General features: G+C 58.7%; 2 protein-coding genes and 1 long non-coding RNA gene across 6 annotated transcripts; 2 read left to right on the top strand and 1 right to left on the bottom strand.

The window, feature by feature from the left end:
• Positions 1 to 5,409: 5,409 nt before the first annotated feature.
• On the top strand, positions 5,410 to 8,417 carry LOC121658082 (glutathione peroxidase 3-like). The gene is made up of 5 exons (XM_042014517.1): positions 5,410 to 5,787; positions 6,799 to 6,952; positions 7,174 to 7,291; positions 7,486 to 7,585; positions 7,676 to 8,417. Exons 1-5 carry the CDS (start codon positions 5,425 to 5,427, stop codon positions 7,898 to 7,900), a joined length of 960 nt encoding a protein of 319 aa, XP_041870451.1. The 5' UTR covers positions 5,410 to 5,424; the 3' UTR covers positions 7,901 to 8,417.
• A 670-nt stretch (positions 8,418 to 9,087) lies between these two features.
• Positions 9,088 to 24,777, bottom strand: LOC121658081 (TNFAIP3-interacting protein 1-like). Of its 4 annotated transcripts, none has more exons than XM_042014513.1 (18): positions 24,697 to 24,777; positions 17,200 to 17,370; positions 16,083 to 16,205; positions 15,712 to 15,794; positions 15,417 to 15,485; positions 13,526 to 13,717; positions 13,256 to 13,350; positions 13,096 to 13,177; positions 12,767 to 12,859; positions 12,456 to 12,521; positions 12,160 to 12,291; positions 11,948 to 12,076; positions 11,517 to 11,633; positions 11,077 to 11,202; positions 10,587 to 10,667; positions 10,258 to 10,452; positions 9,915 to 10,005; positions 9,088 to 9,575 (listed from the first exon to the last, which is right to left on the bottom strand). In XM_042014513.1, the coding sequence occupies exons 2-18, from the start codon at positions 17,330 to 17,332 to the stop codon at positions 9,550 to 9,552; spliced, it is 1,833 nt and encodes a 610-aa protein (XP_041870447.1). In that variant the 5' UTR covers positions 17,333 to 17,370; positions 24,697 to 24,777; the 3' UTR covers positions 9,088 to 9,549. The 4 variants fall into 4 exon arrangements, with proteins under 4 accessions (XP_041870447.1, XP_041870446.1, XP_041870449.1 ...); XM_042014512.1 differs by lacking the exon at positions 24,697 to 24,777 and adding an exon at positions 23,233 to 23,352; XM_042014515.1 differs by lacking the exon at positions 24,697 to 24,777 and adding an exon at positions 23,233 to 23,352 and having other exon boundaries at positions 12,767 to 12,856.
• Positions 22,434 to 24,056, top strand: LOC121658083. Its single transcript, XR_006013840.1, has 2 exons — positions 22,434 to 23,160; positions 23,832 to 24,056. It is a non-coding gene; the product is annotated as an uncharacterized LOC121658083 (long non-coding RNA).
• Positions 24,778 to 26,623: the final 1,846 nt, after the last annotated feature.

Below are 26,623 nucleotides of genomic sequence, written 5' to 3'. Positions count from 1 at the left end.
GATATCTGGGTCATCGTCTTGATCATCGTGGCCACCATCCTCATCATGACAGCGCTGCTGCTGTGCCCAGCCACTGCCGTCATCATCTACCGAGTACGAACACACCCCACGCGCAACGGCATCGTGTGAGGCACGGGCAGTGGGGGACGGCCAGCTTGCTGGGCTGGGGGCTACGGTCATGGGACCCTGTGCCAGGGACCTCGACGGGGCACCCTGAGAGCTGGAGCCTGGGCAGGAGCTGGGGTGGGCCAGCACACAGACCTGCTTCTGTACCTGGCTCTTGCTGGGTGAACCCACTGCTCGTTTTGCCCACTGAGCTTACGGGGACTGTGGGGGAAACGACAGCATGGGCAGCAGTGGGGAGAGGTGTGACTTTGCAGACGTGTCCAGCTGGAAACAACTCGCTCCCACGAGGGAGGCAGGCTGGTCTCGCCTTCACTGGTGACACCATCTCCTCCCAGGCAAGCAACAAGGAGTGGAAATGCCTGACAAAGTTATTTCTTCTTTGGAGTCCCAGTTGTCAAGGTGGTTGGGGAAAAAAGAGTCAAAGCAAGATGGATGTGGCTTCTGGTTGTGCCTTTAGCACTTGGCTAAAAGCATCAGTGACAGAGCCCGTGCTGGCTGCACAGCAGATGTGCAGCTGGTACCGGCTTCTCCTCTATCCATTAGCTGCAGAAATTGTAGGAAAATCCTGCGTGGCTCTTGGTTCCTCTGGGTCTTGTGGGGCAGAGGAGTGTGTGCAGTTCCTGCCAGCCCTCCTGTCTGCACGCTGGCTGCACTCCCCACTCCTGATAGTGAGAGCCCCCACTGTTTTCCCAGCACACCAGCCCTGCTGGGAGTCTGTGCATGCCTCACCTGGGCAGGTAAAGTGGGAGGAGCGGGTTCGTGCCCAGCCAGTGGCAAGGGACCATGTAAGCTCTTGCATTGCCCTTTGTTATGAAATAAATGGACTTTGTCCTTTATGTGAGTGTGTCATGCAGCTCTGTCCACACTACGGGCGGTGTCTGGCTCTGCAGGACCTGGGATACTTTGTGGGCTCTCCAGAAACCCTCCCTGCTCTGACCTCCTGCTCTGCCTTGCCTCAAGGTCCCTGGCGCTCTGTCCGGCCTTGGAGCCCGGCAGCCGCAGCCCTGCGGGAAGCTCACTGCCAGCCCAGCCCCACGCTCCAGGAGGGCAAACCTCAGTCTGGACACGGTGGGTGGGAAGGATCCCTCAGGACTTTCTGAAAGTGGTTGTGGCTGTTTTTCTGCCACTGGGGTGACTGTCATCGCTTCTCTCACGCCAGCCTCGTGCCGGGTCAGTGTGGCAGGAGCCCTGGGGCTGAAACAGTGGAGTCTTGGTGACTCACAGCAAGAAAGGTCACAGAGTTAACAGGATGAATCAGGCAAGGATGTGGGGAAACACTACGGTGATGCTGGTGGGAATTGTTTAGATCCTATTTTCTGTGCTGAAAAGAGCAACCAGCCCTGCAGTGTTGGAAACCGTGTCCCATCCCTGTGTGGCTTGATCCACAACAGCCAGATTTGGGTTTGCATTGGGTGGTGGGGCCAGAGGGGCAGGGGGTTCACAGGGAAGCAGCACCTTGGGCAAACACCTCCCACCTTAGGCAGGGAGCCTAGCACAGGGATGCAGACTCTGAGGAGCAGAAATGCCTGCACTGGAGCCACGGGCTGTGGTTGTGCTGGGAGGGAGCAGACACTTTTCCTTGCCCAGCCAAAATACATATTTCTGTTTTGTGCTGTCAACTCTCTCTTCCCCTCTCAAGTTGCAGAGTTTGAGGCAAGTAACCAGAGCTATTTTCCTGTTTTTCTTCCTCTCTCCCTCCCTTGCTGGCACGGTGCAGCGGCAGCTGAAGGACATCACAGATGTGCAGGGTGGGAGCAGCCCTGGCTCTGTTCTCCCCCATGCTCCACCCCAGCACTGCTTCCCTGGGGACACTGAGGATGGCCAGCAGCACCAGGAATAGGAGCTGAGCAGCTTTGATGTGAGAGGAATAGGGAAGAAGCCAAAACATTGGAGTGGTTTGGGAAGCCTGGTTTGGAGCAAAACACGAGGAAAAGCATGGAACACCTCCCCCCATCCATGCAACCATACATGATGGCTGTTCCCACCTCCACATTCTCCTTGTCAAGAGCAGCAAAGGGAAGTGAGAGATTTCTTGGTATGAATTTTCTGTGAAGTTTCAAACCCATGGCAAACATTTCCAGGAAAGGCCTTGGAAAGACAGGTTTGCTTGTAACAACAAACGTGGAGCTAAATGGCAGAAAGGGGTAAAGCAGGGAGAAGCCAGGACATTTCTTAAAGCATTAAGATGGCAGAGAATGGATTTAAGCTGAATTTTCAACACTGTCAAGTTGGAAATTCCTCCTCCAGGATGGAGGAAGATAACCAAATCCCCCTGTGGCTCTAGCTTCAGTGCCTGAGCAGTGCTGGAGCTTGGAGGCAGCGTTTGCATGGAGTTTTGCCAAGGAAAAATGCCTTTCTGTTGAGAAGCAGGTCCTGGTTGGGTGACGCTGTAGCAGGCAGGGTGATGCAGGCACTGAAGTGATTCAGCATCCACTGGGATGCTTCCCTGGAGGTGCTGGCGTGTGGCAGGAGCTGGCTGCTGGCCTGTGGGGGCTGCTGCTGGGGGAGGCAGATGGGGCAGCCCCAGATGGGAGAACAGGATGTAGAATGCTGGCTCTCACCTTGCCTCTGGGCAGCCTCCCTTTGCAGGGGGAAGGGGAGACAATGGGCCAGGGCCATTTCTACAGGGAGCAAATCTTCCCCTGGGAAAGGAAGGGATGGCAGTGCTGGAGGGGGCAGAGCACATAGCCTGGGGGCTGCTGCTGGGAGCACTCAGGAAGGAGGACCCTCATTCCAAAGGGTGCTGAGCCCCATGCCCAGCAGGGAGGCTGCTGCTGAGCCAGGGCAGTGTGTGGGAGCACCCGGGCTGGGGCAGAGCAGCGAGGGCTGGCAGCCTGGGGAAGCCTGGCGCTCGAAGAGCCGGGGCCTCTCGCCTGGCAGAGCTTGTTTTGCTTTTGCTTCCCGTTGCACACTTAGAACAAAGGTTCAAAGGTTGCCCTGGGATTGATGCCGGGCCAGGCTGCCAGAGGGAAGCTGCACAGCTGCTAGCCAGGGCAGTGCTGCCTGCTGCTGCCTGAGCTCCCTGCCACTGTCCTGCCATGCTGCTGGCACCATCCCTGTCCCTCTGCATGAAAATACTCCTCGGTCAGCTCTGGGACAAGCCCAGCCGGCAGCACCACATGGTCCCCACCGCTGCTTTCACATTCCCGGTGCTCAGCTGTGGCCCTGCAGCCTGGCACAAGGTCTCTGCAGCCCCAGCACACAGCTCAGGGGACAGCCAGGGAGGCTGGTGGCAGCAGTAGCATGGCGGCTGGGGGGCTGGAAGCGCCTGGCCTCCCGCCCCGGACTCCTGCCAAACATCTGCAGCAGGCGGAGCTGGCTCCCGCCCGGGTCCGGTGGAAAAACAACCGAGCAGGAAGGTTCGTGCAAGGGTCAGCCCGCCCAGCACGGCTGCCTTTTGGGGTGGGGGACCCTGATCCTGCAGGGTAGAGCAGTCTCGGTGGAGCCCCTGGCCCTCTTAGCTCTCCCATGCAGCCTCCGGCATGGCATGGCATGGCATGGCATGGCATGGCATGGCATGGCATGGCACAGCACGGTGGGGACACTGGGTGACACACCCAGGGTGCCATGCAAGCTCAGTGGCAGAGAGGGAGTCCATCGGCTGTGTCTCATTAACTCCTCCCCGATTCCCGACCTCCACCAAGGCTGATTTGGCACTGGGACCCAAGGAGAGGGGACTTGGATGAACAGGTCCCTTATTTTTATTTTGGTTTTAGGAACACTGAGTTCAGGAGTAAGTCAGACTTCCACTGCTCGTGGCAGGGATCAGGGACACGTGGAAGGGACACAACCACACTGTGCCACAGGGAGCACAGCCCTGAGCAGCTTCCCAGGTCTGTCCCAGCTCTGTTGCAGGAGGTGGCTCAAGCCCTGGTCAGGGTCAGAAGCGTGAGCACAGCGCTGGGCACACACTGGTCCCTGTTGGCTGCAGCATGCAGAGACGTGGAAGCAGTTTGCAGGCCAGGAGCTGCACCCCCACGGGCCCAAATCTCCCTAGAGCCTGGGAAGTAGGTGGGGAGGGTCAAACCCTGGGTATTGGCGCCTACAGGTTTTGGCAAGGAGCCACCTCGCTCCACCCACAGCACCCCTGTTGCTAGCTAGCCTGGCTCTTGGCATGTTGTGATGGGCTCTGTGCAGTCCCCAGGCAGTGGCCGAGCATCCTGGGGGTTTGCCTGGAGCTGGGGGAACACCCCCCATTGCCTGGGGACCAGGCAGGGCAGGGCCAAGCCATTTCTCCAGTAGCAGTGCAGGTTTAAAGCTTTGGGAAATGCTGCCGGTGACAGAGAGACCCCCAGCTCCCCTGCTCCACGGGTTCTCTGTGTGCCTGGGGGATGTACCCAACTCCCAGCCCTCCCACGCCAGCTGAGGCTGCAGCTGGAGCCTCAAACATCAGCCTTTCCCAGGACATGGTGTTCCTTCTGGTGAAGAACATGGATTGGGAGATTGCTCCCAGCTTCCTCTTAACCCATGGCCACACTCCCCTTCCTTGGTGGCATCTCTAGCAGCTGGCTCGGTGACAGCATCGTGGCAGGGCTGACCCTGCTTTCTAGTAAAGCCAAACCTCATGCTGGCGCTCATGGTCCCCACAGGGCTCACCCACTGCCACCCCATCCTGTCCTCCACCCCAGGCCAGCTTCCCCCCAAAACCACAATTCCCCCAGCTCCCCTCCAGCCAGTTAATTCTCCCATCAAATAATTTTGTTGGGGGATTTCAGTGAATTTACACCTCATCACGGATATTTTCCTTGGAGACAGCCCAGGGTAAATGTTCACATTCCTTGGCTAAGCAAACAGGACCCTGGAAACTCCTGCCCCTGGGGACACCAAGGGCTAAGGAACAGCAGTGCCCTGCCCTTGACCCCAGCAGGGTCATCATGGAGCCACAGCCCTCGAGCCCCAAAACAGCCCCTGGCAGGAGGGATCCTCCTCCAGAGCTGCTTCTGGCAGCACCTTCATTTACCGGGCACAAAGGAGAGAATCGGGATCAACCTTCCCCAGCCCTGCTGGAGCAGCCATTCGGGGGCACCCACTGAACCCCGGCCTGGCCTCCCCGAAGGGGAGTTTGGTCCCTGATTCTCGGGTGCCAACACCCCACTTGGGGGGAAATGTCACCCAGGCTGGGTGGCCTGTGCAGGATGGGGCACCTCTCTCCCGCGACACCTCTCCCCCCGTCCCCTCTCCCGCCCTGGCCCCTCTCCATTCCCCGTCACCTCTTTCCCCCCTTCCCCCCGATACCTCTCCCCCCACCTCGCGGGTTTAATCCCGCCTCGGGTAACACGTTGCACAAACCCTCGGCACATGCCGCTGCCCCGTGTGCCCGTGGGTGCCCCGGGTCCCCGCCAGGCCGTGGTGCCACCCCCGGGCGGTGTCGGTCCGTGTGTCCGTGTGTCCGTCCCAGAGCCCACACGGTTAACGCGGCCCCGGCCCGGCCCCCCCCGGCCATTGGCTCCCCCCTCGCAGCCCCGCAGCTATTTCTCGGCCGCCGGGCTCGGAGGTGACAGCAGGCGACAGCGGCGCTCGTCCCCGCCGCTCGCCCCGGGCTGTCAGGGGGGTGCCGGCACCCCGCGCCCAGCCATGGGGGGCTGCTCCCGCAGCAACTGGATTTTGCCCCTTTTCTTGGCTGGGCTCGTCCAGCTGGGGCGAAGTGAGGAGAGGGAGAAGGTAAGAGGAGGGGGACACCCCCACGGGGCGTTCAGGGGGGGTTTAGGGGGTGTGTGACACCCGGGGGAAGCGCCTGTTTCCAAGGCTCTCTGCAGGACTCCCCGGGGCAGGAGCGGGGCACGGTGGCCCCGTGACTCCCCCTCCTTCCCCCTACAATCCCGGTGCCTGGATCACGGGGGGATTTGCTGAGTTAGTTCTTGCCAAGGGCCAAGAATCGCTGTCCTGAGGTTGGGGACAGAGCCATGTGTCCCCCAAGTGACCTCCTCAGGAGCAGAGCACGGGCATTTTTTTCCGTGCAATGTCCGGGGGATTCCCCCATGTCTGGAAGGTGCAGAAGGCACCGTGTCCCCACAGCCCAGCGGGCAGGGGCAACTGTCAGCCCCCCAGCCACCGGGGCCCCACAGTGCCACGGAGCCTTCATTCCTCGAGCACAGCCCCTGTGACTTCACCTCTTGCCAGCTCCCAAAATAGCCCCTCGGTGGCACTTGGCTGAGCCTGGGTACCCTGGTGGGGACAGGAGACGGGCTCCTCTGGGTTAACCGCTGCGGCCCCGCACACAGGGGCTGCTCCAGCCCGACCCTTCCCGGCCCCCTCCCCATCCCACCCGGAACCCCCTGCGCTGCCCCTGTCCCCAAGGGTGCCGGGAGGGGTGGTGGGTCCTGCTCACTTGCCCACAGCCTCGGGATTCTGGTGCTGGCCTCCTCCTGTGCTCCGGCTGTTTTGCAGCCACTCGCCTTCCTGCTGCTCCCTGCTCGGTAAACATTCCCCAAGGTGCAGCCAGAGCCATGTGCATCCGCGTGCTCCAGTCAGCCTGTCCCACCACCGCGACCTTGGCATGCCAGAGCCTGGCTGCTGCCAGCACCTTTCAGGGCAGGGGACACAACGCTGGCAGCCGTCCCCGCAGCCAGCAGCAGGGCTGGCCCCATTGCTCTGCTGGCCGTGGGGAGGGATGGGGAGCGGGGCGGCTGGCAGCCCCCAGCCCGCTCCCACGGGATGCTCCTCGCCCCACAGGTGGACTGCTACCACTCGGTGAAGGACACCATCTACAGCTACGGGGCCCTGACCCTCGATGGGGACGAGTACATCCCCTTTGAGAGGTACAGGGGGAAGACAGTGCTCTTTGTCAACGTAGCCACATACTGAGGCCTGACCCTGCAGTATGTTGGTAAGGGTCCTGCGGGGCACGGGCACCTCGGGGTCAGGGCAGGGCCCAGGAGTGCGGCCTCTGGCATGTCTGCAAGGTCCATTCTGCTTTGGGGAGCTGGGGAAGGGTTAATGCCTGCTCCCCAGGGCCCGGCCTGACTGGGAGGGTCCCAGGCGGTAAGTGCAGGTGCGGAGGTGTGCCCGGTCCCCTGCTAACCCACCCCTGGCTCTCCTTGCATGCAGAACTGAATGCACTACAAGATGAACTAAGAAACCAGGGGGTCGTGGTCCTCGGCTTCCCCTCCAACCAATTTGGGAAGCAGGAACCCGGACAGAACTCAGAGATCCTCCCTGCGCTTAAGTGAGTACTGTGGTGGGGGCTGTGGGACACCTGATCCCCTCGGCTCTGCCGGGGTCCCAGCCAGGCAGTGGGAGCACAGGCTGCAGCTGCTGCTGGCTGTGGCCCCCAAACAAGGGGTTTGGGGTCCTGTCACCACCCCTGTGCAAGCACCCAGAGCTGTCAATTGCACAACATCCTGTTCCCTGCCCTTGTAGGCATGTCAGGCCAGGAGGTGGCTTTGTTCCCAACTTCCAGCTGTTCCAGAAAGGGGATGTGAATGGGGCCAATGAGCAGAAGATCTTCACCTTCCTGAAGGTGGGTGCTATGGCAAGGGGAGATGAGGGGGACACACCCAGCTTGCTTTTTGGAGGGGCAAGGCAGTGATGCACTGGCTCCCCCTTGCAGAACGCCTGTCCCCCGGTGGCGGAGGAGTTTGGAAACCCCAACAAGCTCTTCTGGGAGCCTCTGCGGAACCATGACATCAAGTGGAACTTCGAGAAGTTCCTGGTGAGCCCCGAGGGTGTGCCGGTCATGCGCTGGTACCACCGCACCAACATCTCCGTGGTGAAGAATGACATCATAGCCTACCTGCGGCAGCGGGTGCAGCACCAGGAACAGGCTGACCAGTAGAGCCTGGGGCCCTTGCATGAGGGCCAACATCCCCCCACAGCTGCTTCCCATTCCATTCCCTCCCCCAATGTTCCCCAGCAGCAGGAATCACGCACTGTCCTCTCCATTGCTCCTGTCTCTGGCACCCCCCAGTCAGGATGCTGGGCTGGGCAACCTCGTGGCAGAGACCTCAGCGATGGCAGTGGGATACTTCCAATATCCCTGTGTCCCACCTCGACCCCTGGTGGTGACACCTCCTGGCCTCCAGCTTGCCCCCTCTGCTCCACCATCCCAGGCAGTGGGAGGATGCAGGGGCTGGCTGTCCCTGGAGCAGGAAACCACATCTCCATGAAGGCTCGGCCCGAAAGCCCCTGGCTGGGGCGGGCCCGGCCCAAACGTGCCGAGCACGGAGCAGCTCTTCAGTGCATTCAGGCTGCCCGTGGTCCTGGCACACAGATGTGCTGCTCTCCTGGTCAGGGGTGGCCAGCCCCTTGCCACCCACCATAGAAACACCAAATAAAGGCTCTGCAAATGTGCAGCCCCACTTGTTGGCCAGGGGTAGGGGGGGAAGAGTGGGGGGCACAGTGGCCAGCCTGGGGGTAGCAGCGCCTGACTGGAGAAACTCAGTTTTTTCCACAGTAACTGCAAATGTGGACTTCTCACAGCCCAGCATTTGGGAACAGGACAGGGAGTGAGTGCAAAGCACAAGTGGGCAAAAGGGGCTGGAGGTGGGACTGGGGACAAGTCCCAGCAAGGAGCATACTGGAATCCTGTGCTTCCTGCTGTCACACATGTGACAGCCATGCTTACAGAAACTGGGTTGTGTTTGTTTTTTTCCCCTCCAGACCTGTTTTGTGAAGCAAGATTTGCTGTGTGCAATGTCAAAGACTGTCCCCAAGGCCACTGCTGCATGGAAAGGCAGAGGGGGCAGCAGGGGCTTCTCTGCCCTGGCAGAGGTGGGGGGCAGGAGAGGGGAGGGTGAGGGGCTGAGCTCAGCACACAGAGGAAGGTGGGGGGCACACACTTGGGGCAACAGATTCTGGGGTGCCCAAGCAAGGGTTGGGGGTCCCCTTGGCACGAAGTCTGTTTCTATGGCTATACCCGAGCACATGGGGACCAACAGCCCTGGTATCCTTCCCACTCCCCCTCCCCAGGCAGAGGCTGCCCCACAGGAAGCAGCTTTCAGGACAAAACCAGAGAGACTCAGCCACACTTCAGTCCTTAAATAAATACTAAGACACCAACCACCCTCAGGCCGGGCCATGGCTGCGGCCAGCACCTGCCTGGGAGTGTGGGGTCTCCCACTGCCGGGAGAGTCCCTGCTGTTACCCGCTCCTCCAGAGGCTCTGGACTGGGGTAGCTCCTGGGAAACACTGGCTCCTCTTCCCTGAAGGCCTGGCTTGGGTCTACAGCGATGCCAGGCCTGGCTCCTTATGAGGAAGGGGATGGCTGCAGGGGACTGACCCCGTGCTGGCTGCCATTGCGATGCCACCTTTAGTCCCTCCTTCATGATTTCCTTGGGGGAAGGCGCTGCTGAGCCCCCACGTGCAGCACGTGTCCTTGCACAGGCATGGGCAGCCGGAGGAAGCTCCTGGACACACACACACGGGCACACACACACACACCCTACTCCTCTTCCACTGGTGTCGGAGCGTGGCCGGTCCTTGGCGTTAGGGCAGTCCAGGACCTGCCTGTTCTGAGACACAAGAGAGGGGTGGCACAGGGTAAGCACAGTTCTTCATTCTCACACAAGCCCCACAGGAGGGATGCCAGCCATGGCATGGTTGTTATCCCTGAGCACCACCTGCCGTAACTCCATGAGCTTTTGGGGCTCAGCCTGACTTTGGGTGCTGTGGGGATACAGGGATCAGCCCCATGGCATAATCATCCCCTCAGCTGATGAGAGGTGGGGACTAAGGGGAAATGACCACTGCCTGGAGAGATGTGCCCCCATCCCTCCCCACTTGTTCAGCCAAGTGCCCAAAGTCTCAGGGTGAAGGACGGGCACCCCTGCCAGGAAGGGTCTGAGCCTTACCCAAGTCCTTGGGGACCGGTTTCACCCCGGCCACTGGTTGGGCGTTCTGGCTGTGAGCCATGGCACAGGGCGGGCGCCAAGGGTACTCGGGCTGTGGGAAGAGATGGAACAGAGACAGGGAATTAACCTGGGATGTGAATCATGAGGCTGCACTCTGTGATTGATTGACAAGGTGTGAGGAGGAGAAGAATGGGGTGGAAAGGGGCTGAGCAGCCACATGCCAACAGGACACGTGCTCAGCTCCCTGCTCTGGGACGCGGTGGCCCTGGAGGGCAGGGAGCCCCAGACCCACCCACATGTCACCCTCTGCTCCCCCCTCCTGCTGGCACAGGTAGAGTCTCACCGGGGGAAAGTGGTGGAAGTTCTGTCCTTGTGTGTGCTCGCCTGGCGTGGCTGGCGGGTATCGGATCTGCTGCCACTCGTCGTAGCCGTGGTACATGGGGTGAGCCATGGGGGGACTGTACTGGTACTGGTACATGGGGCAGGCTGGGCCCAGCGGCCCCGGCCCCGGCTCAGGGTGCAGCCTCTCTCCAGAAGCCTGCAAGGAGCCAGGACAGATGCTGGGGAGATCCCAAGGGCAGCCCACCACCACCCCCACCACCACCCTCACCACCACCCATTACCTGCAGCCCCCAGCCCTTCTGCCCAAAGAGGGTTTCCTCCCATCCCTACCTGTTTGTGCTGTTTCAGCAGCTTCTTCAGCTTCTCCTTCTCCTCCTTCTCCCTCTGGCAGTCGTCTTTGGAGGCTCGCAGCTGGGAGGAAGAGGGGTTAGTGCAGAGCCCACCCTGCCACCCCTCATCTTCGTGGATTGGGGTTGCTGAGGGAATGCCTGCACCAGTCTCCCCAGCCAGACTGCCAGGAGGGGTGCAGAAAGAGGACATGAGTGAAATGAGATGCTCTGGCAGTGACAAGCAGCAGAAAAAACACCCCTCTGGCCCTCCTGTCCCCCTTCAGCCCCTACTCTTAGATATGTACACAGACTGTGACACTGGGGACAAGCACCTCTAACACACCCAGGGCTCCCAGAGCGCTGGTGTTGACACCCAGCCCCTCCTCCGAGGTGGATATGGGGATTGTGACACTGGGGACAAGCATTTCCGAGACACATGGGGCTGACATGGGGCTCCCAGAGCACTGCTAGTAGCACCCAGCACTGCTCACCTGGTTGTTGGAGAGGACCAACTGCTTCTGCAGCTTTTCCAGCTGCTGCTTCAGCTCCTCCTTCTCCTCATTCATCCTCTCCCTGTCACTCCGTTCCCGCTGGAAGTCTTCCTCGAAAATTTTCACCTGTTAGGAAGAAAGAATGTGGATGCACCAGGCTGAGGGCAGACACCTCCCCTAAGCAACCCCATCACTGCGCTGCCATCCTTGACTCTACCAGCCATGCCAAGCCCCAGGCATGTGGGCTGGCATGATGGCCCATGGCTGTGGTCCTTCCAGATGAATGCTTGGAGGATGCTGAGTTGGGTTCCCAACCCCCACCACCCCAGCACTGACACCTGCCCAGCTGCTGCGCTGCTCCAGGCACACAGGGCTTTGCTGTGGAGATTCAGGACATGTATTTCTTTCCCCGTCCCCAGTGGCTCTGTGTCCTGCCCTACCTGCTGCTTGAGTAGCTCATTCTGGGTCAGCAGCTCCTGCTGTGGCAGCTTCCCTGCCGGCTCCATGGCAAAGATGGGTGGTGGAGAGGCTTGGACGTTTAGGGCCTCTTCTAGTGCCTAGAGAGGAAGAGGAGGGAGCAGGGTCAGAGCAAATTCAGTGCCCAAGATGCCTCTGGAGGACCACGGGCATGTGCCCAGCATGGGAAGTGGGTATAACTGGGCAGGGGCAAGAGGGACAACAGACCCTCCTTGAACCCCCCTTCCTGGGAGCCCAGAGGGATGTGGTGGGCCTCATACAAGTGGTGGGCCTGATACAAGTCTCTGCCTGGGCAAGAATGGGTTATCAGGGTCAGTTCTGGATTTGAGAGAGGTGAAGAGACTGGAGAACATTAAAGACATTTTGCAGTGAAGGCTTGTGCCCTGGCCCCCACCTTGTTCAGCCTCTGGATCTCCTTTTCCTGGTATTCCCGCTGCCTGGTGACCGGAGCCAGCTGCTCCTGCAGGAACCGCATCCTCTGTTGCAGGTCCCTCACCTCCATGGCCAGCCTCTCCTTCTCTGCCTGCAGGACCCAGAGTGGGGGGAGATCAGCCAGGGCAGGGCAACAGGGCTGGCAGCTCCCTGTCACCCTTCCCAAGGACTCGCCTCCTCTGTTTCGATCCGGGACTTGGCCAGGAGCAGCTTGCGGTCAAAATCCCGTTGCTTTTGCTCCCGCTCCGACTCCAGCTCGGTCACTGCCCTGCGGGCCTCAGCCAGCTCCTGGTGTAGGTCTGTGACCTGCCAGGAGGGAGTGGGGATGTTGGCCTGGAAGGACTCACACTGGGGGAAAGGAGGTACAGGCAGCCCCCAAACCTCCCTACACTGTTTCCTCTGAGTGCCCACAGCCAGCACCCAGCAGAAATGTGCCCCCCAAGCACCCAGCCCTGAGCACCCAGGCCTACCTTCTGCTCGTACTTCTGCTTCATGGAGCGGAAATGCTGATCCCATTGCTTATTCACCTCCAGCAGCTGCAGGGAGAGAGGGATGGCTGAACAGGAGCCCAAATCCTGCTACGAACCAGCTGTGGTGGTCCCCAGCAGACTCCTGTTGTGAAAGCACTCTGGAGACCAGCTGGATGGGGATCCCAGCCCCAGCAGTGCTTCCTTGCAGCTCTGAAGCCCTGCCCCAGTCTCTCGGTGCCATCCCAGCCCTGTGCCCCCTCTGCCCACTCCCCGCCTCCTTAGTGGTGCCTCCCTCCCAGCCTGGTCCTCACCTCCCTGCGCTGGTGCTCCAGGATCTTCACCTTCTTTTCCTTGGCCTCCAGCTCTTCTCTGCCCGGCGCCTTCTCCACCATGGCACCGCTCTGCTGGACGCGCACGGGGGGGACCCTCAGGGCTTTTGTGGAGGCTGTGCCCAAGGCCGGCTAAACTCAAGCCAGTTCCCCTCCCACTGCCTCCCCCATCCCCTTGAGACCCTGAGAAGTCCTGCTGGTCATACTGGGACAAACTGGGGGCTCAATTAAAATGAGGCCGTCTTTGCTGATGTGTCAGCGGGCTCCCTGCCTCCTTCCCAGCCCTCTCCAAGGAGATGCTGCCTCCTCACCTGCTGCTGCTCGGCGGCTTCCCTCTTCCCACTGTCCTGGCTGCTAAGCGTCACCATCCTCCGGAGCTCCTGGTTCTCACACCTGTGGGCAGGAAGGGATGGGTCAGCAGGAAGAAGCTCCCAGGGTAGCCCTGTCCCCATCCACATAGCCCAGCCTCACCTGAGCTTCTCCAGAGCCTGGTTTCTCTGCTCCAGGTCATGCTCCAGCTTGGTGCGCAGCTCCTTGTTCTCACTGTGCAGTGTCTCACACAGCGTCTGGAGGGTGAACACTGGCAGTGTGAGGGCCGTGGCCAGCCCTGGGCCACCCACCTCCCAACAAGCCACGCTAAGGAGGTGGATGTCCACCTCAGGGTGAGCAGGAGGGTTTTGGTGGGGCAAAAAAACAGAAGGGGGAAAACCTCCATGAAGCGCCAGGCCAGCCCTCGCTCACCTGCAGGAAGGATGTTCTCTGCTCGTTCTTGTGCACCTTGGAGGCCAAGCGCTTGAGCTCGGAGGCCATGTAGCCCATGCGCACGAAGACCTGGTCCTTGCTGGCCTCCTTGGCGCAGCCACTCAGCGTGTTCTCCAGCTGCTGCAGCTGGGGCAGCAGGTTGGCATCCTCGTTCGGTGGCTGCTCCAAGTCCTGGCAATGGGGAGGGGATCAAGTGTGGTCAGACCAGTTAAAGGAGCATTGCAAAGTTCCTCTTGGGGCAGATCAACCTCATGTCCCATCAAAGGCTGTGGTGGGGAGCTGGACCAGCACCAAGACACTCTGCAGCACCCCTCAGTATGCTGAAAAACTGTGTCAGCTTTGTGACGGTCTGACTCCCAGCTGCTGGATATGGCACACCGAGACCCCGGGTGGAGGAGGACATGGCAGCAGCCCATGGACTCCCTGTGCCCTGGCGTAGTCTGAGCAGAATACACTCTCAAATCGCTGACAGCAATGGAGGCATCTCCACCCTTGGTCTCTTCTCCACCCGAGCTCTCCCCATCAGCACCAAGACTAAAAATCCCAGCTCCTGAGACTGTCCTCTCTATGTACACCCTGGTCTGTTGCTGGAAGGGGTTGTGGTCATACCCCAATCCCCACGTTCTCCTTCCACCTGCCCTCCTTCTGTGCTCCCCTGCTGCTGTGGCACGCCAGGCACCAGGAACCCAAGCCCTCTGGCAGGTGACAGCCAAGAGGGTGACGCACAGGATTTAAACAGCAGCTGGGAAAGCCCAGATCAGAGCACACCCACCAGTGTCAGGGCGTACCCTGCCCATGGCAGGTGTCCCCAGGAGGTTTATGCTCCTTTGGTGTGGTTAGTTAACTCCTCCATATCCTAGGAGGTGCTGCTGGCACAACAGCTGGCGCACATGGCACTGCTGGGAGGAGCTGGGGATGTGCTGGCACACCTACGCCTGCTCCGCTCCCAGCCCCGCTGACTCACCTGCTGCCTGTGGGAATGCCCCAGGTTGCATCACAGGGCAGCCCAGTGTGTCCCCAGCATGCTGACCCTGGAGTTTACAGCCCCAAACCTGCCGTGGGAAGGTGTGTGTGGGGCACAGCACACCCAGCTCCTCCCACCCATGTCTGCTGGCAAGGGAGGCAGTGAGGACCCAAGCTGGGAGAATCTGGGTGTGTGCACAGGACTTGGACTCTGCTTGGGCAGCAGCAGCTGGTGGCTAAGCAGATCCCATTCTGTTCTCCATCACCTCAATAGCTGCACCCCAGGAGGGTCCAGTAAGACTCAACCCCTCCAAGAGCCTCTCTGGCCAATAGGAATAGGATGTACAAGGAGAGCATGTCCTCTTACTGGTACCATGTTGTGCCAGCTGATGTTCATTCCCCTTAGGCTCCCCATCCTTTCTCCCCTCCCTTCCAGCACACAAAAAACCAGACCAGGACAGGTCGGGCAATAACAGCCAGGAGGACATTCAGGTGGCAGCAAATGGAGCACACAGAGGTACTTTGGCTAGGGCAAACCCTTCACACAATGACAGGGCTTGGAAACCTGGTCCTCCTACCCAGAGTGGGCACCAGCTGAACATCAGAGCATCACTGACAGCTACTTGGGTTGTCACAGCTCTTCCTTCCGCTGTTGTGTGGCATCTGCAGACATCAGTGTCCCCATCTGGCTGGGGCTGCTTCACTGGCCCCTTCCCCAAGCCCAGCCAGGCCCTTGTCCAGTTTATCCCTCCTCTGTGGTTTGCCCAAGGGCTGCCTTGACATGGGTCTGCCAGCCCTGCTGGTGCCTGCCTGGGCACAGCACTACAGCCCTGCACACCCCCAAACCCCTGACACTGACTGGCTTGACTCCCCACCCGCGAACACCAAATCCTGCAGGGCCACTCACCGCTCTCCTGCTCTCCTGGGGAAACCCCTGCGTTTCGATGGCAACGATCTCAAACTCTGAAGAGGATCCCTGCAAGGAGAGGCAGCCAGGTCAGGGCTCCCCAGGGAATGGCAGCCCAGGATGCCCACCACACAAAGAGAGGGACCACCAGGAGTACAGCAGGGGAGCTGACCCCTCCTTTCAGGTTTATCCCTATTTCTAGAGGCTAAAGGCTGCCTTCTTTTGCTTTAATTAGATGGAGAGTCCCTCCCTCTCCAGCCATGCCAGCACCAGCTTCCACATGCAGCAGACTCACACTCGGAGGTGATTTCCGTGCTTCCGTGTCCGGCTGGGCACTGCCTGGCACTGCCCGTGTGAAGCTGGGATCAGGGCCGACGGCTGCGGAGAGGGGAGAGGATGCAGCCATGAGCCTTTTGGAGAGCAGGGTGTCTCCCCACCTGGCACAGGGATGCAGACAGCAGACCCCTGCAAAGTCAGCCACTGATGGATGATTTCTGCCCCAGCTATGGGGTGGGACAGAAACTTCCTTTTAGGAGGATGGCAGTGGTTTGATACACTCCAGAGATGACATGGCAGCAAAGGACCTTCATTAACGTCTCTTGCACAGCCTTTCCCTTCCCCCAAGCTCAGGATTCTGAGCCATCAGGTTATTCCTCCATCTCCTACCTCCAGTTTCCACCAAGTCCTCCAAGGAAGGTGATCCAATCAGCATTTTGTTGTCCTTCACGAGGTCCTCTGCCTTCTGCCGCAGCTTGGATGCCTCGACCTGGGACTCCTCCAGCAGCTCTCCTGTTGTGGGCAACAAAAGGATACTCAGCCTCCTTCCCTGAGTGCCTGTCCTGCAGTAGTTCCATCCACCAGCACCAATAACCCTGTTTGGCTGGAGAAGTGCCCAGAATAGTCCTTCTTCAGCTGGAAACAACTATTCTGGGATAAATCCAATGGCAAAGCTGGATCAGCGGCTCACTGGTTTCAGAGATCCTCATGATGACACACACAGGTCTGGTTACAGGGGGCAGAAGGGCACCACTGTGGCTCTCAGAGGTCTCCTCTGCTTCCCAGAAGATACAAATTTAAGCCTGGGTGGTGCACTGAGAGGTGCAACCTTCCCACTCTGGGGTCTGGCACGGGCAATGCAATCCTCCCCCAATGAGGGGGGGACTGCTGTCACACCAGCGACCAGGTAAAGGCATGGTGACACAACAGGAATCATGAGGCAGGTGGAAATTTGGCTGCAGAAGCCAAAGGAGGAAGCTGGCTCACGAGACAGAAAGCAAAACTGGGGGTGGGAGCGGGGGAAGGCTGACAAGAAGAAAGAGGGTGGCACAACTCAGCTGGGACATTTCAACACTGGCATGTTCCTGCTGCCTCAGGGAGCACTCAACGTCAGGTTCCTTAAGAAACACCTGGGAAAAGCCCCTGGCCCAGCAGGGCTTGCAGGAGGTGGGGATTTTCATCAAAAGCAAAACAGATCCCAGCACCTATGAACTCTTAAGGAGCTGTCCTTGCTCCAGCACTTGTCTTTTCTTTCCAGCTGTTTATTCCACCATAAAACACCCCAGAAGTTCAGCAAAATTCTTGCTCCCTCTGCATTGCCATGTGAAAAAGCTCAGATATCCTGCTCAACCCTCCAGGACAGGGAGAGCTTTGCTGCTGCCCCAGTGCCAAGACTCCCAGCTTCTACCAGCACCCTTCCTCAACCAAGCAAGAAACCCCCGGCTTTGTGGGCACACGCTGGGCTGCCCCAAAGGCAAATCTCATCCCCCTGGCACACAGCAGTTACCGATAGACTTGATCCCTTGCATCTTCTCTTTCAGCCGGGTGTTCTCCTCCACCAGCCGCTCCAAGGCCGTGGATCCATTTTCCTTGGAGCCCCCGCCGGGGTCATATATATGGTAAGGTCCTCTCCCTTCCATGCCTGCTGTTCAGTCGCCTACCTCCCAGCCAGGCATCCCTGCAAGGCAATGGAGCACGCTGTCACCTTGCTCTGGCTCCAGATGATGCCACAGTCCCCTGGCCCAGCCCTATGGGGGGTCTGGGATGCTGTGCTGGTGCCTCACTGCTCGCCAGCCAGCCAACAAGTGACCCAGGTGAAGGCACTTCCCCCTCCAGCCCTGCTTGGGGCAAATGTGTCAGGGTGACTCATAGCCATGAGAAGTGTCACAGGAGGAGGCATCACCAGCAGCCTCACTTGGGGCTGGCTCTCCATGCAGAGCACTGGAGTCACAGAGAAGGCTGCAACCCCTGGTTGCTGCATCTCTGGAGAGATGGAGACCCAGCTCAGGAACATCCACCCATGCCAGCACAAACCTGGGCGCTGTCACCAGGGCATCCTGCCCAACAAACGGTATTTCTGGGGTGCATAAAGGCTCGTGAGGGGCTGTTTGGGGAGGGGCAGTGTCTGCAGCTCCAAAAGCCTTAACCAACAGCTAGGGGGAAGTTTGGGCAGTATTGGGGGATGAGGCCCAGGAGCCAGGCAGGGACCCACTCTGTCCTCTGGCTCAGCCAGAAAAACTGGCTGTCAGCAGCATGGCTTCCTGAATTGGGCACAGGGAACATCCGGGCATGTGCTGGGCTGGAAGCAAAGCCCAAGGAGACAAAACACCCGCAAGCAGTGTGTGCTCTTTGCTTTTCTAATTCCTTGCACTTGCAGGTGGCCTAAGGCCTCCCCTGTGCTGAAGTTTGGCCTGGGGACAGCTGGTCAGGATCCTGGCTCCAGGTCTCACCCATCTCCTGGGGGGATAAAGCAGGTGCTGTGAATCACAGCACAGCTTATCAGAACTACCCCCCATGATGCCAGCTGGTTATAACATGGAGCAGAGCAGCAGCTGAGAAGGTTCCTGTGCCAGCTAGAGCCGCGGTGCTGCCTGGGGGCACAACAGGAGTACCCCAAAGTGCTCTTCTCCCAGCCAAGACAGCTGGTGAGCAGGAAGGGACTGAGAGGAGGCATTTTGAAAGGGGAAGGGGGTAGCCTATACCCGAAACGGTCTCAATCTCAGACTAATGCTCATGCCATGAGTGATCCAGGCTGATCTCCAGTTTGGATGACCTGCCTGCCAGGGAGCGGCAGGGACTTTCCAGATGACAACTGCCACCTGGCAGCATCCACAACTGGAGCAGCAATTAACGCCTGCCTCAGCGACAGGGAATTGGGCCTGGCCTCAGCAGTACTCTGCTTCTGGGAGATGCACTGGTGGGTCTCACCATCCTCCTGCTCCGTGGGTGCTGCCAAGCCCCCCATTGCCTCTGGCCCTCCACAGGGAGCCAGTGACCCTGTCCCAAGCAGGAAGTGGAAGTGGTGACCACTGGAAGCTGCCCAGCTGTGGTGGTGTGGGGTGAGCTGAGGAGAGGCTATTCCTGGAGCCCAGAGCAGCTGACAGGAAGCTGTGGAAGAACCAGGGCCATTTCTGAGCTGTGGGTCCCTGTGATGGCAGCACTGTCACAGCTGGTCTTAAATAGAGGACAGGTTTGGATTAGGTATTAGGGAGAGATTCTTTACTTTGAGGGCTGTGAGGCACCCAAACAGGCTGCCCAGAGCAGCTGTGGCTGCCCCATCCCTGGAAGTGCTCAAGGCTAGGTTGGATGAGCCCAGCACATAGCCCAGTGGGACCCTTGTGGCTGGGAAATGCCATCACCTGTGGCCATGCTACCCACCTGGCCAGCCCGGCAGACAACAGGGATGGCGTCACAGCCTGGCTGGGGACATGAGTCTCCCTCTCACTGCTGTCCAGTCACCACATGCTGCTCCAGACCTCGGGTTCTGGGAACACCTGGGTACCAAACCCACTCTGCAGTGACCACTTTGCAGGGCATCCGCATTGTGCACCAGCACGAGCCCAGGTGTGTGTCAGGGGCGGCAGGGAGAGAAGGAAGGAAAGGGAAGAGCTGCTCTCTCCTGCAGTACCATCTCCCCATGTGGCTTGGAAGCAGCCTGAAATACCAGTCCTCATTCTCTCAACGCCAGACCCCAAACCTGGAGGTTTTCTGCCTTGTCCCACAGCACATGGGAGGTCCCTGTCCCCTGTGCACCCCTGTAGGAATCCCTCAAACACAGTCCAGCTGCACTGATCACCCTGCCAAACAGCAGAGCTCACTCACAGTGATCACATATTCTCCCATCCAGATGGAACCACTGAAAACCTCTGATATTCCCTATTCTCAAGATTCTATCAGGAACTTTTCTACTCAAGGTCTGTACCCTACCAGGGAGATTGCAGCAAAGGGACCACAGGAGCTGTTTTCAAACAACAGCTGGGGAGAGGAACTGGACTATCTCCAGCTGATGGAAGCCACAAATTCACCAGCAAACAATAGCCAGCAAGAGGGAGGGGTTTCCACAGCATTCCAGGCCATCACTGGGGACAGGGTGGGTTTTCCTGGAATGGAGGCACAGTCCAATTTCTGCAAGGAGCCGCTGGAACAGAGAGGTCACCCTGGGGACCAGAGACCAAGCCACTGATCCCAATCTTGGTTTGTTGTAGCTTTTTTCCTTAAGAGTTCTGACAGGTGAGATTTACAGTGAAAAATCTCATTTCAATAAAAACACGAGGGGAGGAGAGAAGGGACCACAGACCAGCACCTAACGGTGGTTAACTACGCAAAGAAAACACAGCTACCACAAACTCCAGCAGAAACCACCAAACCACCAGAAAACACTTTCCTCTTTGCCAGTCAACAGTTCCTAAGGTGATCTGACAGTATTTCACAGCCCTGGGGGCTGAGGGCCAGGCATGGACCGTGGCTGCCCAGCTGCAGCTCGCTGGCTCCGTGCCCAGCCACTGTCAGAGATTGCCAGACGGGCACCCGTGGGTGTTGCTGGTTCCATGTGGGACACCAAGACCTTTAGGTAGCAAGTTTTTATGGCAACTCAGCAACAGTAGAGAATGAGAGTGTGAGTGGGCAGGGGAGACTCATGGGCAAAGACGAAATCAGAGTGGTGTTTAAATAGCTGTGCTGTGGCTTGGGAGTGAGCTGGAGCTGTCACCGCTGTCACCCAGAACAACACGCATCACTGCCACAGCAATCACTGTACCAGCCACGCAGAAGTGGCAGAAGGATGTGATTCCTACTTTACAATTACTGAACGCTGAAGATACCAAGGCTTGGGATGTGAATCCTGTGCAGGAGGGTGCTGGCACTGCTGGGGGTTTGCTTTGGGCAGTGACCCCAGGGTGGGGAGCAGCCTCCCAGAGCTGCAGGCTTGGCAGCCCTTCAATTCCCATCCTGTGATGGCCCAGCCCTAAGGAGAAGGGGGTTTTCCTTACTCCAGTGCACAATATTCACAGGAAGCCTCCTCCGCACCAGGATCACAGGAGGTGAAAGCAAATCCCTGCAGGCTGCCAGCATAATTTTCCCATGACTGGGGCTGCTGGGTCCCTGGCATGCCTCCTCAGAGGGAAAGCAAAAGCCATTCAGACAGACACCATGGAACAAATTTTTGTTGTTTGTCTGTCATTTTACTGGAAAACGCCTGGAAATGATCAGTTTGATCATTTTACTGGGAAACACTGTAGCCCCCAGACTGGTTTTCTTCTAGAGAGCTCCAGCAGCTCTCCAGACAATGGACATCCATTCCTGGGCTGCTGGACTGGTCTCATTTGCAGGAAAGCAAAAGTGGAGCTGGCTTTAGGAGGCAGCAGTAATGAGACTTTTTGGGCACTGCAGTCCACTGAGCTGGGAGTAATAAAAGAAGAGAAAAGCAGGTATTGCAAGGCTCAGGTCTCAAAGGGAAAGGTCTGAACCTCCACTTGCAGAGGTTTCCTTTCCAGCCAGTTTAGCCACAAAGAGAGGGTGGGAAAGGCGAGAGCCATACCCAAAACACAGCAGGTATTAAAAGATGTCCCCCAGCCAGAAATCCCACTCTCGCCTCAAAAACCCACCTCCCAAAGAGGCTTCACTAAACAACCTGCTTCTGATGGGGCTGCTCACAAAGGAAATAAAGCATTTCCCTGGGTCTGCCAGGTTTACAAACATGGGTAACCACACACAGCTGCATCCTGAGCTCCTCAGGATAGGCTGAAGCTTCAGTGCAGGCAGGACATGCAGCCAGGCATGGTGCTGGTGCTCTCCTGGCAGCATGGGGGTGGATTTACGCAAGACCCCGTCTTCTGCTGCAAAGACATCTGGCTCATCCTGCCTGCTCCACTTCTCCCTGCAGAGCTCAGCAGCATCATGGCTGCTTGTCACAGCACTCCAAAGCAGAACAAGGCATAGCCACCCCTTTCCTTGTAGCCTTTTCCTTGCTTCCAAGCTACTCCTGTCCATCTTGGTGTGCTTTGGCCAGCAACAACCAAGTGGCAGCAGACGGTGGCACCACAAAGCTACACCAGCGAAGTTCCACCCAAAGTGTAAGGACTGCTGCTTTAAAACCAAATCTGCAATGCCACAAGAGTAGATGGTTCGGTTTCCTCCACCCACGAGAGTTCTGTACCAGCTGCTGGCAAACAACAACCCATAGCCCTGTGGTAAATAGGTCTGCTCAGCGTAGGTCGGGCCGAAAGGGCGTTGTGGGATTTTTTGCAGAGCCAGGAACGATGCCAAAGGCAGCAAAAAGCCTCTCCTGTTTTCTTCTTGTTTACTTCACCTCACTACAGAGACAGTTCTCAAGGATGTGCCTGGTTGGAGCCTTCCTGTCTCCAGAACTCATCCCAGTGCCCAAAGTCCAGTCTCCAGAACGCTTCAGCTGACAGCGCTCTTTGTGAAATGTGCACTCCAAAAGAGCTTGTGGCAGCAGAACAGCTCCCATTCCCCCAGGTGGTGGGAATAACCCACCCAAGTGATGGGAATAACCCACCTAAGTGATGGGAATAACCAGCTCAATGGAAAAGGCTGCATTTGACTTCTTGATATAGGGGACAACCTGTGTATCAGGGACACAGGGACAGGACAGCCGGATCTCTCAGAGGATGCAGATCCCCGTGAGTCCCACCTGGAGCTATTCTCACCCAAAATCATCCGTGACAGGCAGCATCTTTTTTATTTTTTTCTCTGCACTCCGTGGCGATCTTAGCATGGAACTGAGGGAGAGGAAAGGGGTAGACAAGCTGCGCCTCCCTCCCAAAAGAGAAGGATGCTGCCATCCCTGCTCCAGCTATTCCAGCCTCTGATCCGCATGCGATACGGACACACACGGCTGGACCAGAGTGAAAAAGTCAAAGAGAAAGGAAAACAGCATGGACAGGAGGGTCCTTGAGGCCACGGCCGCCGCAGCCCCCCTGGAGGGGACACGCGCTCCGGCGCTGCCCGGGGGGGATCGCAAACCAGGAATAGTCGGGAGGCAGATGCGTGGGCCCGGGGAAACGCCGGGGTTGTGCAAGGCGGGCCGAGGGAGGAGCGGGGCCGGGCACGGCAGCGGAGCGGGGCCGCCGCGGGGCATCGGCACCGCTCGGGGGGCGAGGGGACCCCCACCCGCACCCCGCCGAGCCTCCTCCTCTCCCCCCGGGCACCGCCGGGAACACAGACACCCAGCCTGTCCCCCGCGGGGGCCGGCAGCAGCCCCCGCCCTGACCGGGAGAGGGTAAACTGAGGCACGGCACGACTGCCGCGACAGCCTGCGGCACCGGGCGGCCCCGGGGCAAATCCCCGGGGGACGGCACGGCCCCGGTCCCCTCCGGGGTCTCACCCCGACCACCCGAGCGGCCCGAGCACCCGGGAACCGGCCAGATACAGGCAACGCGCAGCCCCGATCCCGGCAGTTCCCTCCGGCCCGGGCCCCTTCGCTGGGGCGGCGCGACCCCGGTGCCCGGTAAGAGCCCGGTGCCCCGGGCAGGGCTCCTGTCCGCGAGGGCGGCAGGGCCCCGCAGCGCTCCGAGCTCACCTGCCGTGCGCACCGCGGCGGGGCCGCTGCCGGGATCGGGATCGGGGTCGGGGGCTCGGTCCGGGTCCCTCCGCTCCGCCACCAGCACCGGGGCTGGTTCCGCCCCCGGGAAATTCCCAGCCTGACTGACAGGCGGCGCAGCCAATCGGCGCGCGGCGCGGGGTATAAAGGGGAGGGTGGGGAAGGTGCTCGTCATGGCGGAGCTGTTGTCGCTATTTGTGTCCCTTGTGGGTTCCCTGGGGCTGCACGGCCGTGCCGCCCGGCTGAGTGGGGCTCTGAGGGGCGGCATCAGCCGGCCTGCGCCTTCCTTCTGTGGGTGGTTCCGCTCGTAGGGGAGCGGCGAGGCCGAGCCCTGCAGCGGCTCCCCCGGCTCGTGGAGACACAAAATGGCGGGGCCGAGGGGGGCTCCCCGCGTCCCCCCCGGTGTGGAGGAGCAATGGCTGAGGGGAGGCTGTGCTGAGCCGCTCTGCTGGCCTCGGCACCGGGAGGGAGGAGGGTGGTGCTGCCGGCCGGCTGAGGCTGATGTTCCTCTGAGGCAGGGAGAATTCCCCACCGAGCCTTGAGGAAATTCCACCCTTTAACCGGAGCGTGTATTCCAGGGATCTCTTTCCTCTGTGCTGCTGCTGGAATTGTGCCGTCATGAAGCACCGAAATCAGCCAGAGGAGCAACAAGCACAGGGAACACCTGGTTTCACTCTAGTCTTTGGGACTTGCTCAGCAACTACCTGATTTTCTTTCTTTGGTTGGTTTTGCCACAAGGAGAAGGTGGTGGGTTTTTATTAAATATATGTATAAATAAAAGCAACAAACCAGGAGTGAAGAAATCCCGTTGTAAGCAGCTGTGCTGCTCTTTGCCTGTACTCCAGACATGTCCTCCTTAGGTGACCTGGTGCTGTGTTCATCGAGGTCCTTCGCTGGAGCTGCCCCAGTCCTGGCTTCTTGCTCAGCTGTATTCACACAGCCGCACCACTTCTTGGGGATTTGATGTTTTGGGTTGTAAAAATTAAAACCCCACAATCTCCTTTTCCTGACTGCCCTTCACTGGCAGCAGGACGTCACCCTGGCAGCCTGGCTGGGTAATGAGAGCTCAGCGCTGGTGGGACCCTGATGTGCTCTTTGTGCTTGTGTTTGAAGTCTCAGCTGGGGATGAGACAGCAGGACCCCACACATGCCCAATATCTTCCCTTTTGTTCCCTGAAAGTCTTGTTTTACCCCAATGAGAAGCCCAGTGCTGTTCTGCAACCCTTCAGAAAACCTGTCTTCAAAGCTAAATGCAGTCCCACAGAACCAGAAAACACTTTGTTTATAAGTTAATGCCTCAGCCTGCATGAAATAATGAAACCCTGCTTATTTCTGTGAGGAGAAAAAAGGGTGGTTTAGTTTTTCAGCACCCCAAAAGCTGCCTGCCTTCCCTTCACTCCATCCCAGGCACTCTCACACCGAAAAAATCACCGCACTACTCACCAGGCTGGGTCCTGGAGGGGCCTGGGGGGAGTGAGAGCCCTTCAGAGCAGGAGCTCTGTGCCTGCAATCCCCAAATGCAGGAAGGCTGGCCCAGCTGAGCTTACTTTTAGGCATGGAGAAGGGGAATTCCCCATGATGGAGGTCCCAGACAGCCTCTGTGTGGTTTTGATAGGGAGCCAGGCACCACTTAAAGGGCTCTCCTGTGCCGTTCCTCCCAGGGGCCTGTCGTGTCAGGTATTAGTCAGCAGAAGCTGAGGTGGGGGGGCTGTCGTGGAGGCTGTGATTCACTTTTGGACAACTGGAGAACCTTGTTACATCATTTTCCTTGCCTGGTTTCTGGGTAACTTCACCGGGATTGCAAACATGTGCTTTTTCTCAGAGAAACTGCTGCATCTGGCAAGAGGCATTGTTCTTCCATGTGTATTTCCACCTCATCCTTGTCTCTATCTGGAGTCAGAACAGGATGCATCTTCCCGGGGAAGCAGGGAAGAGCTGGCTCTGTTGATGGAGGCACACAGGTGATGGTTTTCCTGGGTTGCAGAGAATCCCTGGAAACCATCCACCAGGAGAACTGGCGGTCAGAACCAAGGTTGGAGCCAACTGGTGCTGGAATAACCACCAAGGCTTTAAATGTTTCTATTTTATAGAGGCTGATTCCAGCTCCCCAGCTCCTTGCCAGCAGGTACAGTTGTACCTGGCAGGGCATTTGGTCTACACTTGCCAGGTGTGAACTGCAAGGCCTGAAGAGGGCCCAGCTTTAGTCCATCTGATTTGGATGGCAGGAGTGTGAGTGCTGGGCAGGAGGGTGAGGAGCTGTGGGTCTGGGGTCTGCCTGCACCTGGGAACCCGTGGATGGCATGCCCTGACCCAGTCCCTCTCCACCTCTCTAGCCAGCTGCTCCTTGTGTTTTTACCTGAGCTTGTCAGCTCAGGCTGGCCCAAACACCAGCATGAATTTCACTACGAAAACAAAAGGCTTTTGGTCCTGCTGGGCCTTCCTTGTTCCTTTGGTTCCTCCATGCTCCCCGGGGAGAAAACTCGCCTGATGGCAGCTGTGGTTTATGAGCACACCTGTGTGGCTGTGAGGGTGTGTTCACAGCTGACACATTGACATGCTAGGGGGGTTTGTTTTGGCACAGAGAGTTGGGTTCAGCACCTTCAGTGGCAGCTCACTTATGTGAAGATGCTCTGATTGCTGCTGTGTTGTGGAAATGAGCTGAGAAGGAACACAGGCTGTGGATGGGGCTGGTGGAACTCCCCTGTCCTCAGCTCCGGCTTGTCTCAGATCAGGTCTGGCTTCCTTCAAGTCGATCCCACTCCAGAGTGAGCAGGGTGGTCCCAGTGGTGTGAATCCAAAGTGGAACTGGCCCAACAGCTCACATTGCCCAAAATATCCCCCTGCCCTCTGTGCTGCTGGGCAAACGGAGCTCACTTGAACCCTGATGGTTGGCTGTGGCTGTGCCTGGAGCTGGCCCTGGAGCAAGGTGGGAGCAGAGCAGGCAGCGGATGCAGCTGGTTTGGCACAGCATTCCAGGGAGACTCATGGGCTGAGCCCTGCAGGGGGCTGCCAATGGATCCCTCTTGGCATCAGCAGCTGGGACCTGCTGTTTGTGCTGTGCTGGTTGGATGTGTCCCAGTGCTCCGGCAGCAAAAGGAAGCAGAAGGCCGACAGTGACGCTGTGAGAGTGGGGAGGAAGCTCTGTCTGCAGGAGGGGATTTCCAGAACATTGTGATTTGCTGCGTATGCAAATCAGAAACTCAAATTAACCTGGCAGGATGGGAGGGCTCTGGAATGGAGGGCAAGGGAGAGGCAGGGGAGGGAGTCTGGGATAGTTGGCTGCTGGGAGGGCAGAAGGGAGCGTGGAAGGGCTCAAGATGGGAGAGAAGAGAGGTATTGGGGAGCAATCCTGCTCCACCAAGCCTCTGCG

The sequence above is a fragment of the Corvus kubaryi genome, unplaced genomic scaffold (genome assembly GCF_017639235.1).
Source record: "Corvus kubaryi isolate FWS band 111438036 unplaced genomic scaffold, C.kubaryi_AGA036_p1.0 split2-37374, whole genome shotgun sequence".
NCBI classification, from domain to species: domain Eukaryota; kingdom Metazoa; phylum Chordata; class Aves; order Passeriformes; family Corvidae; genus Corvus; species Corvus kubaryi.
The sequence above is the reverse complement of the archived record's forward strand: the minus strand, read 5'-3'. Positions and strand labels throughout refer to the sequence as shown.